At 48.9% G+C, this 14,330-nt stretch overlaps 1 protein-coding gene across 3 annotated transcripts in view; it reads left to right on the top strand.

Moving 5' to 3' along the window:
• Rrbp1 (ribosome binding protein 1) overlaps positions 1-14,330 on the top strand; it is a 61,210-nt gene that overhangs the window by 35,453 nt on the left and 11,427 nt on the right. For all 3 annotated transcript variants that reach the window (XM_034493861.2, XM_076929881.1, XM_076929879.1), the window contains exons 3-10: positions 272-420; positions 1,309-1,431; positions 5,184-5,336; positions 6,169-6,287; positions 7,697-7,850; positions 10,433-10,571; positions 11,952-12,121; positions 12,231-12,265. In XM_034493861.2, coding sequence (XP_034349752.1) covers positions 272-420; positions 1,309-1,431; positions 5,184-5,336; positions 6,169-6,287; positions 7,697-7,850; positions 10,433-10,571; positions 11,952-12,121; positions 12,231-12,265 — 1,042 coding nt within the window. The remainder of the gene's footprint in view (positions 1-271; positions 421-1,308; positions 1,432-5,183; positions 5,337-6,168; positions 6,288-7,696; positions 7,851-10,432; positions 10,572-11,951; positions 12,122-12,230; positions 12,266-14,330) is intronic.

Raw genomic sequence — 14,330 nt, 5'->3', positions numbered from 1 at the left:
AGGGAGAAAGGACAAAGGCTAGCCTTTGTCCAGCACACACTGATCCCTGAATTTGATCCCTACTACCAATATAAAATAAGGATGTTACTCCTAGCCTTGGCTGGGACTCTGGGGATGCAGATCCATCATTTATCAAGAAGTTGACTGTACCAGCCTGAAACTCTAGAACAGAGTTCTCCTTGTCTGTGACCAGAGCCACCTTTTGATGGACGTTGTTGTATATCCACTTGTTTGGGGGTGGAATGTAAGCCCCTGCTCCTTCCCACTTCAGGGCCCCCAGATTGCGACAGCCCTCTCTTCCTGCCCTACAAGACACTGGTCTCCACAGTTGGAAGCATGGTGTTCAGTGAGGGCGAGGCCCAGCGGCTTATTGAGATCCTCTCTGAGAAGACTGGAGTCATTCAAGACACCTGGCATAAGGTAGGCCACTACAGGGCTGGTATGGTGTACCTCTTTCCCCAGGTTATCTCACCCAGTTCTGCCCCTGCCCAGGAGCTATCTTGTCAAACTGCAGAGAATGTTCTAGAACAGTTTCCACTTCTTCCTAGAGAATTCTGCCATTGCTGCTTGTGCTTGGGCTGCATGATCAACCACTGCTTGTGTGCCCAAAGCCAAGCAGGGCCTCTGTGCTGCTTGTGCTTCTGGGGTTAGAACATGGGATTTGGCCCAGCTGGGTAGGACAACTTATAAGGAAAGAAATCTGGACATAATCCTTATGCTACCAGGGCAAGGTCAAAGACTGAGTCTCACTCCCTAGTGCCCCTGATCAGTGACCTGTTCCAGGAAGTGCAGTATGCGTGGGGTTTTTCCTTAGCTAGTGGGGTTGATAGTAATTTTGCTGATCAGTTCAGTGGCTGGAGGTGTTGGGATACTCCATTCCTGGCTGTCACTGAGGAATGCCATGCTCTGTATGGTCTCAGTGCTACTGAGAGCTCCTCAGCAAGTAAGTACTGGGGATGTTCCCTGGACATGAGTGTCAGAGGGTCAGGGCAACTATTGTCCCATCTTGTTTCAGACCACGACCTTAGAGTACAGGTTTCCTGTCCTAGCTCCCACACTGTAGCCAGTGGCCTCCGGTCTGCATTTTCTGACTTTAAGACTGGGAATATCATGTCTATAAAACCTACCCCAAGCGTCTATATGTACAAGGTCTGGGAGTTCCTAAAGATTGGGTGGCTTAACAGGACTATCTGTTCCCTAGGGCCAGAAGCCCATGCTACCTGCTGTGCTTTTGTTTATTGCCAGAGTAGGGGGACTATGTATTCTTCTGTTTCCCTGTAATACATACAGCTTTGTCAATATTTCTAGGCCACTCAGAAGGGTGACCCTGTAGCAATTCTGAAACGCCAACTAGAAGAGAAAGAAAAGCTGCTGGCTACAGAGCAAGAGGATGCGGCTGTCGCCAAGAGCAAACTAAGGGAACTCAACAAGGTACAGCCTAAGCTCAGAAGCAAGGCAGCCCCTCCTCTCCATTCTGAGCATCCCCTGGCCAGGGCCACAGCTGCCCTTTGGCTATAAGGACAGGCTCAGGGCTGGCTCTGAGACAGACAGCTTCAGCCAGGGCTTATCTGCCTAGCATATGGCTCTTTCCAAGCCAAGAATGTTTTGACTGAAGTTTATCTGCTGCATAAAGAGGTGACGTGTGGTATTGGAAGGGTTCCTCCCCTGTGGTTCAAGAAGACATGCAGTTTAGCAGAGACCAGGATCTCAGACTGGTGGTTCCCAGGGTACCACGGTCTTTTGAGTTAGTGCACCTAGAAAGGAGGTGCACATTGAATGCTGGTGGTTTTCATGAGAACCGGAGTTAAGGTTGCTTTTCTACCTTTGTCTGACATCAGTAGAGTGATGTGCAGGAGAGTTCTTGGCTATCTGTAGCCAGGCTGGCTGGAAGGTTGTTTTACTCTGAATGGCAGGTGGTAGACGGCCAGGGTGGCTGTCTGTGGGACTTGCTTGGAACAGTGTTCATGATATGCCAGGTTCTCAGTCATTGAAAGCCACTCACTGCTGAACCTTCTAGAGCCTCTCTCTTGTTCTCTGCTTTTGAAAAGTGAGTCCTGGTGTCCAAGTGTCCCCAGTGGACATGACGGGCAGGGTAAGGGGCCTGGTATCCCCTAAGTTTTCTAAGCTGTCTCTTCTGCCAGGTGCTGTGGGCTTGCTTTTACTATTCCCTGCTTCCTGCCTTCTGTGTCCCAGGTAGCAGACTTCAGGGAGATGGCCTGGGTCAAAAAATAGCTGACAGTACTGGGTGATGGTGGTGCACACCTTTAATCCCAGCACTTGGAAGAGAGGCAGGTGGGTTTCTGAGTTTGAAGCCAGCTTCATCTACAGAGCGAGTTCCAGGACAGCCAGGGCTACACATAGAAACCCTGTCTCAAAAATAAAGATCTGACACCATCTTAGACATAACCCTTTCCTCAGGTACTTCCCTCTGCTTATTGGAGACAGATTAGAAATGAGGCAAGTTGACCTTGTCCTTAATTCAGTGGCAATGCTTCTGAGCCAGACAGAAAAGTCGGTTGAGGGTCAGGCTGGTGAGACCCCAACCCTTCGAATAACACTTTGTGTTATGCTCAGGAGCAGAAAAGGAAGTCACCCTCTGGGAACTCTCCTAGTTCCTAGTGTTCAGTAGACTTCTGTCCTGCCTCCCAAGTTGTCCACACATGTCCTTTGCTCAAGCTGTCCTGGGTTACTACAAATGCAGACCTTCACCTGGCTTAACAGCAGCTGGGTGTGCTCTCCCCTCCTAACTCTATGCACACATCATGTTAGGAGTTAAGCCTAGGCTATAGTAAGGGTGGGAGTATTTATACCATAGAACTTGGTAGAGCCCTCCCACTTCCCTGGATCAGATGACTAGCATACTTCCTAGATCAGAGTCTGCTTTTCTGAGGAGCTATTTTTCTGTACCTTTTACCTTAGAAAGAATCTATATTGCTGTAATAAAGCACCATGACCAAAAGCAACTTGGAGAGCAAAGGGTGTGTTTCATTTTACACTCTCAGGACACACTTCATCGCTGAGGGAAGTCAGGGCGGGAAGTGAAGCAGAAGCCATGGGAGAAAGCTGCTTACTGGCTTGCTCAGTCTGCTTTCTTACACAACCCAGGACCACCTGCCCAGGGGTTCCTTCTTTTCAAGTGAGTCTAGATTATGTCAAATTGACCAACCAATCAAACAAATAACCTCAAACCCCCCCCCAAAAAAAAAAAAACCCAAAGCAAAAAGACTAACCAGGACATCGTCTTTCTAGACAGAGAAATTAATTTCCTACAGAAATTTGCTTATTCCCAAAGTCAAATGCAGTGAGAGGCTACAGTAGTGTTTAGATTGCTGACAGGCTCTGTGTGGCTTGGCTAGTTAGTTGGGTCTCTGCCCTTTAATTTAGAAAGGGCTTGAGGCATGATAGATGAGGACGTTGCAACCTCTGATAGAATGGGCCCTTTCCCATTCTGAAATCACATTCACCAAGGACAGGGTGGCAGGTATGAAGGAATGGCCCTGTACTGGCCATTCAGTGGCCATGCTGTTCCTTAGAGGTGGCTGTGTGACAGTTTCAAAAACCACAGTGTGGTCTAATTCCTAGACACATTGACCATGCTCCCCCCTCCTTGGGTTGAAGAAGTAGAGTCTGTTCCTGGTGTGGCCTGCAGGTCTAGAAGCCTTCATTTTTGTTACCTACCTCACCTTCCAGAGTGTGGACATTGGCTCTGATCTAAGAAACGTAATGCCAATGTCCAGCTATGGCTCTCTACCTATCCCCTGACCACATCCGGTTTCCCATGCGTTCAGGAGGTCCAGTGCTGATCTCTACTTACACCTCTTTGATGCTCTATCACTAGTTCCTAGCCTCCAGCATCTGGCCTTCCCTTCTTCTCTGGATGGTTGTCTGCTCCCAGTATGCCCTACTCTTTCTTGCTTCTGAGGTTCTCCTGTACTTCCCTGATGGGCTGGACATTTTGTTAGTATCCTGTACGCTGTTTGGTTATTAGCCCTCAGGAATCTAATGGAGCCCTCAGATGGAGGTGATCATTATAATTGCCACAGCCCTGTATTTGGTTGCCTGCAGACTGTGAGCCTTGTATCACACACACACTCTGACCTTGCTTGGTCCACCCAGCAGGCTATCTGTGAGCAAATGGCTACTGAGGCCCTAGGGTGGTTTGCAGTTGAGGGAGGAGTGTTTGTTGGTATTTGTATCTTTCCTTTGTAAATAGCAAATATTTTTCATTCTGTGTACTTTTGTCTTCCTTGTGTGGACCATCGTGTCGTGACAGCTGGCATATTTATGTCATTCTTGTGTTGTTTCCTGGCACCAAACCATTGAGGAATTTTATGTGAAACTGTTACTGACCATATGACAGTTCCTCTTACCTGGATTCTCAGGGGAGCCAGTGAGTGCTAGACTCTGTGTTTCATGTTGAGTCCCTTCTACATTTCCTCTGTTCTTGGAGTAACATTTTTATAATTGGAAAGGGTCTTGCTTAGTGATCTTTCTTGGAGTCATGCCACAAGGCCTGGTCTCGATGCACTGAGAATATCAGTCATCTGCCAAGTCTGCCACTCACGTGGAAGGTCTTGGCAGAGTTGAACCCATGACCAGTGTGAGTAGTGTCTAAAGAAGCTTATGGACTTGGGCACCCTTGGGAGCTCTGCCTTAGCCCTTTAAGTGTTCAGGGCCCAGGTGTGGCTTTGAAGACTCTAGGACAAGGAGAGCAAAACCTTCTGGAAAACCTTTCCAGTTGTTGTCTTGCTAGGCACTTCACTCTGGGCTAGATTATTGTGTGTTCACTCCAGTGCCTGAACATGAGGCCTCGTAAGATCAGGACTCTGATCAGCTATGGAGCCCAAGGCCTTCAGACACCAGCCACACACTATTGGGTACTGAGGTGGGATGGGAGGTGGTATAGTTCCAGCCTCTATCTGGAGATAAATCTGTGGATACCTTCTGGGCCCTACAAGTCTGTGCAAGGCCCCACTGAGCCTGGGGAATGGTGCCAGATCTCAAAGGAATATGCCAGTCAAGCTACCAGTGGATGCTGGTGACAGTACTCATCTTCCAGCCTAGACAGACAGAACCAAAGTCCACTTAGAACCTTACCTTTTGGATGCCTTTCAAGAAAATAATGTGGCCCAGTCTCTGCCTGCTTGATGAGTCCGCTTACCCCACCTGCTGTTTCTTCTCAGGAGATGGCTTCAGAGAAGGCCAAGGCTGCAGCTGGGGAGGCCAAGGTAAAGAAGCAGCTGGTAGCCCGGGAACAGGAGATCGCAGCTGTGCAGGCACGCATGCAGGCCAGTTATCGGGACCACATGAAGGAGGTTCAACAGCTGCAGGGCAAGGTGGGCACAGGAGAAGGGGCAGGCCTGAGGATGTCAGGCCCAGAGGGTGAGGCTTGAGCTGGGACTAAAGATGTCTGCTGGGGGTTGAATTTGGCTGGTTGTTTCTGGTATTAATAACCAGAAAGATATAAAATATATTTTAAAGAGCACTTTTTCAAAAAAGCCTTGTGTGAGGTAGTACCCTGGGATGAGGCCTCCATCTCCAGGTGAGTCTAGAGTGATGCTGATAACACTTTCTCTGTGTGTGGTTGGGAAGATGGCATCAACTAGGAGACCTGAACATAGACTTAGCTTGGGTCTGGAGACTGGTGACTGCCTGTCTAGACTGACCCTCATTGTCAGAGTCTGACATTTATCTTCTGAAACCTTTGCTTGGCTCATTCTGGGCATGACTGCCTCCCTGCTACATGTCTCATGGGTGCCACGTGGGCTCAGAAAGCAAGAGATGAGCCCTCAGGTAGTTGTACTTTGTGGCCACGTGATTTTTTTTTCTCTCAGAATAAATAAATATTTAAATAAATATTTTTCTCTCAGAATAAATAGTGGCCTCAGGTGCATATATGTGCATACATCTGAAGCACTGGGTGTAGAGAGCAGTGAGGAGAGAGATGTGCTGTATATGACGGTGAAGGGGGTCCACACTTGTCCCTGAGACCCTGACACTGGAGTGGCACAGTGCTTGTGCCCCTTGCTTTATGAGCATTCATGACTTCCTGTGGAGTAGATACAGCCTCCAGAGCTTCCACTCTTGAGCTGTGACCTTGCTGATGCAGGTCCACAGTCGGTTCTCTATGTGGCTGATGCCCTGATGCTCCTGTCGGCAACTTTTCAGATCCGGACTCTTCAGGAACAGCTGGAGAATGGCCCTAACACCCAGCTGGCCCGCTTACAGCAGGAGAACTCCATCTTGAGGGATGCCTTGAACCAGGCCACCAGCCAGGTGGAAAGCAAGTAAGTCAGTGTCCCTTGCAAAGACTGTGGTAGCATATTCCTAGGGCTTAGAGCCTGAGTAGACTTAGTGAGTCTTGTGTAGGCTGTAGCAGATGAAATTTAGTGCCTTTCTGGGTATGGGGCTGGGTGGCAGTCATACACAGGGCTCTTGTATATAGAGCTACCTGTGAGTTTCTACTCTCCCCACATCCAGCTTCTATGTGGGTTCTGAGCAATTGAGTCTTTGGTAAGTGTCTCAGAGCCCTCATGTCTTGATGCCTTAGAAAGAGCTGATGTGTGCCAGCCTGCAAGCTGGCTGTTGGAGGGGCGGTGGACAGGAGAAAATATCAGGTGCCTTTCGGTCCTTGGCTTGTGCTGGCATCTTACTTCCTGGGCATAGTGACACTTTCATTTTCATTCTCATTGCATCCCCTATTTGGGGTACAGGGCAGAGTATTAAAAAACAGATTTGTTCAGGTTAAGAGTGTAGGTGTTACAAGGACCTGCTGGGGTCTCAGTCCTCCACTGGGAGGATATAGGATTGAGGAACCTCTGGAATTGTCTGTAATGTGGAATTTACTGATGCTTTTTTTCTGGAGAAAGTTCTGAAGCTTGGGGAAATGTCACCCAATTGTCAGCTGCTGCTTCCCCTCAGTTCAGAAACTGCCTGGTGGTGGTAGGGTATACAGTAGTCAGGTGGGTTTTACCAATCCTAAGCAGTCCCAGGTTCCACACTGCCCTTACCAGGTCACTCGGATCTCTGCACTGTATGGTGCATGAGCTATAGACTCTAAGGAGCCCCACATCAGCTCTCTGCCAGGCTTCTGTCTGTCTCCTTGCCTTAACACTTTTCCTGAAGAGGTAGCATATATGCTAGTGACAGAAGTGGACATTTGATTAGTCTCAAACTGTCCTTTCGGTAAGCTTCCTGAAATTCCTGAATGTTCTTAGGTTCCGAGTCCCACTTTAACAAACAGAAGGCAGTTTTTTCTAAGTGCCTTGTGCTCTAGCTTTGCATGACCTCCCTGGTCATCTGCTAGGACAAGAAGCCAGGACGAGTGCTATCAGTGCCTTCAGGAGGCTCTCTGGACTGGCTGTCATCACATCTGCCAGTGAAACGAGACTCTTGGAGTTTGTGGGCTGCTGCCCAGACACTGCAGGGAGTGAATAGAGGTGACATGTATACGGGTCTTGCCTTTGTGTTTCCAGTGGTATCTCGGAGGGGCCTTTTCTCTCTCTGGTTCACATACTGTGTTGGCAACCTATTTTTAATAAAACAACAAAAGCCACATGGTTGACATGCAAAAATCTCTTGAATAATGGTCCTAAGACTTGGCCACTAAAATAAGAAAGAGCAGGTATGCCAGAGGGAGGGACCAGTTGCCAGGCTCTATCACTGTCCTCAACTGGGACTGGGGACTGTCTTGCAGGCAGAACACAGAACTGGCAAAGCTCCGACAGGAGCTCAGCAAGGTCAACAAAGAGCTAGTGGAGAAGTCAGAGGCCTCCCGGCAGGAGGAGCAACAACGGAAGGCTCTGGAAGCTAAGGCAGCCACCTTCGAAAAGCAGGTCCTACAGTTGCAGGTGAGTAGCAATGGTAGCCACCTCAGTGCCCACCAGAGCTGATTGCTTAGTAAGAATGGTGCCTGATCATAGAGTCATCCCTTTCCAGTCACAACAGACAGCAGGGGATATAGTTAAGTGTTTGGGACTTGACCCTTGACCTTTGCTTGTTAAGAAGAGTAATAGCATACAAAGGGTGCCATGTGCTAAGCATGGTTTAAGTGCTCAGTATCAGTGTGAGTCTAATTACTGTCGTAACCTACCCTGTGAGGCAGGGACTGTTGGTATCTGCCAGTTACTCACAAGGAAGCGTGTGTCACAGAGAAGTGAAACAACTACTCGAATTTGCCTGGCCAGGACATGGCAGAGTCAGCATCTGCATCTCAGAGTCTGGCTCCTGTGCTGCATTTATTCTCCTACACAACAGGCTCCCACTGTGCACTGCAACCTGCAGTGGCCAGCAAGCTCACTGCCTGCAGATCCTATGTCTTAGAAGCTGGTTTCTCAAGGGGTTACCCAGTCTCCTTCAGAAAGAGGGAGGTGTCCTCATAGCATGCTGGGTAACACTCACAGGGCTTCAGTCAGCCCATGGGCCTTTGGCTTCTGCCAAAGCTTCTCCTGATAGCTTGTGCCAAGCCAGATTATCCTACCCTGAGACAGCACCAGGCTGTGTATCTTCTCTGTTCCTGGGTGTGATGGTAGCATCTGTCCTGCAGTGTGACTTCGAGAATGATCTGTGCAAGATTGCAACTTACTTTATAGAAAGGAAGGGCCTCATTCACTCTATCCTTGACCAGCAACTCCGTCACTGTGAGTCAACCAGTTCTCAGGAACCAGGGTAGGCAAGGCCTACTGGGTTGGGTCCCAAAGCATAGGCATCAGGAGGTGGCTCTAACCCTGACCCTAGAGCCATCTTCCAGGCTTGACAGAAAGGAAGTATAAAATGTTCTTTGAGGTTCTTGATGGTCCCTGTTCTGGCTCCTTGTCCCAGGATGGACTGAACTTTAAAGTTCTAGCAATGTTTATAGATATCCCTACCCAGTTGGCATAGCATAGAACCAGCCTTGGAAATCCTTTGATGTGACCAGCTATGCTGACCATCTTCTTTTGGGATAAAAAACTTGCTGTCTCCTAAGATGTATGTATGTGCTTTCCACTAAAGTCTTAAAAGTTTTTTATTTCTATGGATGAATGGATTTCCTGTGGTTTGTTGTTGAAATCAGTACTCTAAGTAGAAAAACTGTGCAGGTCCCTGCAATCTGGGTTGATTTCTTCTTGTGAAAAGTGAGACACAGACAGACTGGCAGTGTTCTTTCATGGGTGACATTTCTGTCTGTCCTGTTCCTGTCAGCATCAAAAGAGGGTAAGGATATTAGAGTCCAAGTAGGGAATCAGGCTCCTGCTGTGATGGAAGGGCTGGGGAGAAGCAGGCCTGTCCACTCTGAGGCACTAGACCATTCTTGGTTGTTGTGCCTTTCAGTTGGAGCTGAGCCAACCTTCTCATTTGAATGTAGAGAAAACCTACACCCTAAGGCCACCTCTAACTTTCCCCTGTATACAGTTTGCTTTTCTACAGCTGAGGGGGCATGACCTGTCCTTAGTAAGGGCTGCCCTGTGCTGTCTCAGTGTCTGTCATTAAAGTGTTTGGCCTAGCACACCCCATGCAGACATTGCCCTGAAAGAGAAGGAAAAATGCTGTTTTCATTCTGTCAGCTCCTTAAAGGGATTGAGGCATGACCTGGAATCTCTCACATTAGCTGACTAGAGTTATATGTTGACTGGCCCCTCTCACTCACCCACACCCCAGACAAACTTGAGTTCTACAGAGATCTAGTCCTTTGCAGAATTAGATTCTTCAGAAGGTCCACAAGTCTTCCCTCCCCAGGAGCCCAGTGTATGGGAATGATTGACAAATGGCCAGAGGAGGATTAGTTGAGATCACCAGAGGTGAGAAAGGCCTTTCAGCTGCTGAGTGGCAACAGAGAACATCAGGCACATAAAGCTTTGTGGTTCTGAACAAGGATGAAGTAGACCTGTCTGTATTGACATGGAAGTCTTCAAGATTCAGACTAAAAATAGGAGAAGCAGCCATTTTATGGATCAAATGTGGTTGAACACTTACGGCTTTGGCTGAATCTTCGGTGAACCTTTAGGTGAAAACCTAGAAGTGCGCTACAAATAAGCGTTTAGCCTCTTTGTGTGCAGTGCCTCAAGGAGAGAACCGGCACCGGGAGAAACCATCCCCCAAAAGGAATACCTCTGGCAGTTGTCCCTCATTGACGAGGTGCTAGTTGAGGGACTCTTTGTCCAGCTTCCAAGTTATCTGGAGACAGTCTCTTCCTTGTTGAAATTGCATTGGAATTTCAGTTCTCTCCTTCAGTCATGTCCCAGGGGTTAAACTCAAGATTTATCATCTTTAGTGACAAGCACCTTTCCCTGCTGAGCCATGTCACTGGCCCTGAACTTTGGTCTTTGCCCACCATCCAGAGACCACAGTGAATAGGATAGACACATACAGAGCTTTGTTTCTACAGCCCCTAAGCTTCAGGAGCCACTGCTCCTCTTCTGCTCCTCACAGCCCTCTGCCCTCTGTTCCTCCTCAGGCATCCCACAAAGAGAGTGAAGAGGCTCTGCAGAAGCGCCTGGAGGAGGTCACCCGGGAGCTCTGCCGGGCACAGACGAGCCATGCCACCCTCCGAGCAGATGCTGAGAAGGCCCAGGAACATCAGCAGCGAGTGGCAGGTGAACTCAGACTCAGTAGCTCTTTCCAGGGCAGCCCAGACAAGCCCTCTGAGCATAGTGGGCCGGGACTGTCCACTGGTTACAGAGTAAAATCTGTAAGGGCCAAACAAGAGGTGAGGACAGTAGGGTGGGCAGGGCAGGGCGGGGCCTACAAGGGCTAGATGAGCCCTTAAGCAGTGTGTGTATGATGAGAATATGACGGTCAGTCACCCAGCATTCTTTCTGAGCCTCTGTCATGGGCACTAGGCTAGCAGCAGTGCTAGTCACGAGGACTAGTCACAGCAGTGCCTTATGGACAGACAGCATGTGGAGGGGCAGAAGGTAAATATTTGACTCTCTGAGATAGAAGGTTTTTGTCATAACTATGACACTTTGCTGTAGGGGTAAAGCAACCATTGATAATTCTATAATCTGTGGTCCTGGAATTGAAACAAAACTTTGTGACAGAGGTTAGGGTGAGCAGCCATTGGGCCAGCTTGCTGCCCTCTGCTCAAGAAGGCCAGGTATGCCTTTAGCGGCTGTATGTTCTCTGAAGTAGAAGGCAGGATTTTAAGACTAGACCAGAATAATGAAAGGGGAGGTCAGGCAGCAGAGAGGCCCAAGTGAACTTGAACTATACCTATGTGGACGACAGGACAAGAAAGCCAAGGAGATGAGCAGGAGCCTGGCCCTTCTCCTGAGTGTAAGGTGCGACAGACAGGAAGACTTGGGCTGGGCAGTGACCACCAAAGTGCTGATAAGCGGCAGGTTGTCAGACGGTGGTGCAGAGTTCCCAAGCTTCAGTGAGGGAAGAGGTGAGCTACGGCCAGAGTTCACCCCTGGGAAGCCGGTGTTGAGAGTCTCTGCTGCTTTCTTCAAGTTCTGGTCGGATGCAGCAAGAAGCAACACCTAGGGCTGAGCTGGAGGATCAGCCTTGTGGGTGCAGGAGTGTCAGAGATGCTGGGCCATCTTAGCTGGGGGACTTCTAAGACCACACAAGAAAGATGGTGTCTCCCACAGAGAAGGCCTAGGGCAGGCCCTTAGGAGGGTACAGTCACCAGGTGTCTCATTTCTGCTGAGTCTCAACTCATATGAGGCAGTATTTTCTAGAGAACTAGTCTTCCGTGGCTTCCACTGAACATGCTTTGCTTGCTGTTAGATTTCCATCCGTGGTTCATTTCACCTTGTGGTACTCAACAAATGTCGCTGCCATACCATACCTTTCTTTACCAGTCCACAAGAAAAGCCCCTGAGTCAGAAGTATTTTAAGGCCTCTGCATACATAATGCAGCCCACAAGGGGGCCCATCATGCTCTGTGTGTGTTGGAGGAGGGGCCAGCAGCTGAGGTCCCAGCCAGGCATTTCCAGACCCTCACCTCTCTCCTTGCCCTTCTGCAACAGAGTTGCACAGCAAATTACAGTCCTCAGAGGTGGAGGTAAAAAGCAAGTGTGAGGAGCTGAGTAGTCTCCATGGGCAGCTCAAGGAGGCCAGGGCAGAGAACTCCCAGCTCACAGAGAGGATCCGGTCTATCGAGGCCCTTCTGGAAGCGGGCCAGACCCGAGACACCCAGGTCAGTCACTTCTGAGGCCTGTCCAAGGGGAGGGAGCACTCCCCTGGGCAAACAGCCTTCCACAGTGTCCAACTCTTACACATGCGAGCCTTTCTGTGTTTCTTTTCAGGCCAGTCAAGCTGAGGCCGACCAGCAGCAGACCCGGTAAGCTTCAAGGCAGATAGGGCTGTAGCTCCAACTGTAGCCCAGGTTGGCCATGGGCCCTTGGAAGAGCCTTTCTTAGCTGTCCCCTCAGTGACTTTGAAGCCAGGAGACAGACCTGGGTAGGAAACAAAGCTGCCTCCTAAGAGTGTTGCATCAGTCTGTTTCCATTGTTACAGCAAAATCCATGAGGCTGGGTTTCTTAAAAAGAAAGATACTTATTTAGCTCACAGATCTGGTGGTGTCTGGCATCTGTTGAGGGCCTCCTTAGCTATCACATCATGGTAGGTAGCACTATGGCAGGAGTGCACGTAAGAAGGAGACTGCTTGTGGTGAGACAGGAAGCTTACTGTTTACGGCAGCTTGCCCTTATAGGAATGAATTCCAAGAAACCAGCATTAGTCTCTTTAGGGCAACACTCCCCATGAGCTAACTACCTCACCTCCCATTCAGCCTTGCCTCTTAAAGGTCTCACTCCCCCTAAACACTGCTACACTCAAAAAGCTCCCAAAGCATGAATGCCTAGGGGACACACAACAGTGAAACTCTAGTAAGCTCTGTGATCATTCTCCAGGAGCCAGGCTAGCTCTGCGAGGGAAAGACTTCAGCTAGCTTTATGGTCAGAGGTGTTCTCAGTGTCTGCAAGGTGAGGGATTTTTAAGGATTGAGGTCAGGAAGTCAAATGAGGAAATGGACACAGGCCTCTCTTCCTGTTGTAATCTAGAGCACATTGCAGGGCTGGTTCCTTTGTGCGGTGACTTCCCCGTTAGCCAGACTTGTCCTATTTCCCATGTTAGTATCCATACAGACCCGCACCAGGCCATCTCAGGACTGTTTGAGTGGCTAAGGCCAAAGTACCTTGATGGATCAGCTCAAACCAGGCTCTAGTGCTGTGACCATCGCCTCTGTGCAGATTCCCACATTCTTGGGAGGTGAATCATGGCTACTTTGGTCTAGGACCCCAGAGCAGCTGTGTGAAAGACTTCTTCATCTCCCTGTACATACTGGATGTGTCTTGTCCTAAGCTATCAGACAGCAAGTCCCCTCATTCTGGCTGTTACAACCAAAGAGTTGTTTCCCTGTATGCTTTGTAGCGAATGCAGTTCTCCATCCACAGCCTGACCTGGGCATTCAGCCTGGTTTATAACTGGGGCACTTAGAGGGAAACCTGGAACCCACTTGAAGACCTAGAGCCAACCCTCTCCATCTCCTTTCTCAGAATGCATGGATGAGCCTCGTTTCTCCTGATGATATTTACAAGGGTAGAGAGGCCGCCTTCATTAAGGGTTTTCTCTTGTATCTTAAGAGCAGATTTTTGAAGCCTGACATGGTAAGATACACCTATAATTTAACAGTTTGAAGAGTTTGAGGCAGAAGGATTACAAGGTCAAGGCCAGCCTGGACTGCAAACCTCGTCTCAAAACAAACCACCTGGGATTTTTGTATCACATACTAAATTACTAAGATAAGTCAGTCACACTCCAAATAAGAACTCTTAATGTCTTGCCTGGTGTTGGTATGTCCAGCAAGAACTGGTTGGTTTCCTTCTGAAACAGTGTATCTGTAAGTTGCCTGGGTGGGGCCATCCTGTTCTGAACTGGCATATCAACCCCCAAATGTTCTGAAACTTTATAGCAGCTGCCTAGGAGGTGAAGGTCTGTATGTCCTTGCCAGTGACCTGTGTTCTCTGCTTCTTCGGGGTCTTGCCCTGGGCATGCACTAGGGTGCTTTGCTGGGAAAGACTTATGTACTGCAGGGATTAGAAGGAGTATCTGAGGGAATCCCATTTTGAAGGTAGAGTCAAGGTTCCATGGGCCTGAAACCCATAGCCACAAAGCTAGTTAGTGTCTTCAAGGCCAGGTCTGCTGTATTCAAACTGAAAACAGGAAGCTGCCAGACTGAGTCCATTATTAATTGAGGTCAGGATAGCTCTGTGTTCAGCCCATGCTGACTTTATAGTTGATGTGAGTGTGAATAAGAATGGTAGTTTTCAAAAAGCTTCTGACTATGTCCTCCCAGAAGAAACATGGGGTGTGACAGTCAGATTCCTGCATCCCTTGACTGGTGG

This window comes from Arvicanthis niloticus, chromosome 2, assembly GCF_011762505.2.
Source record: "Arvicanthis niloticus isolate mArvNil1 chromosome 2, mArvNil1.pat.X, whole genome shotgun sequence".
Classification (NCBI taxonomy): Eukaryota; Metazoa; Chordata; class Mammalia; order Rodentia; family Muridae; genus Arvicanthis; species Arvicanthis niloticus.
This window is presented reverse-complemented; position numbering and strand designations above follow the sequence as displayed.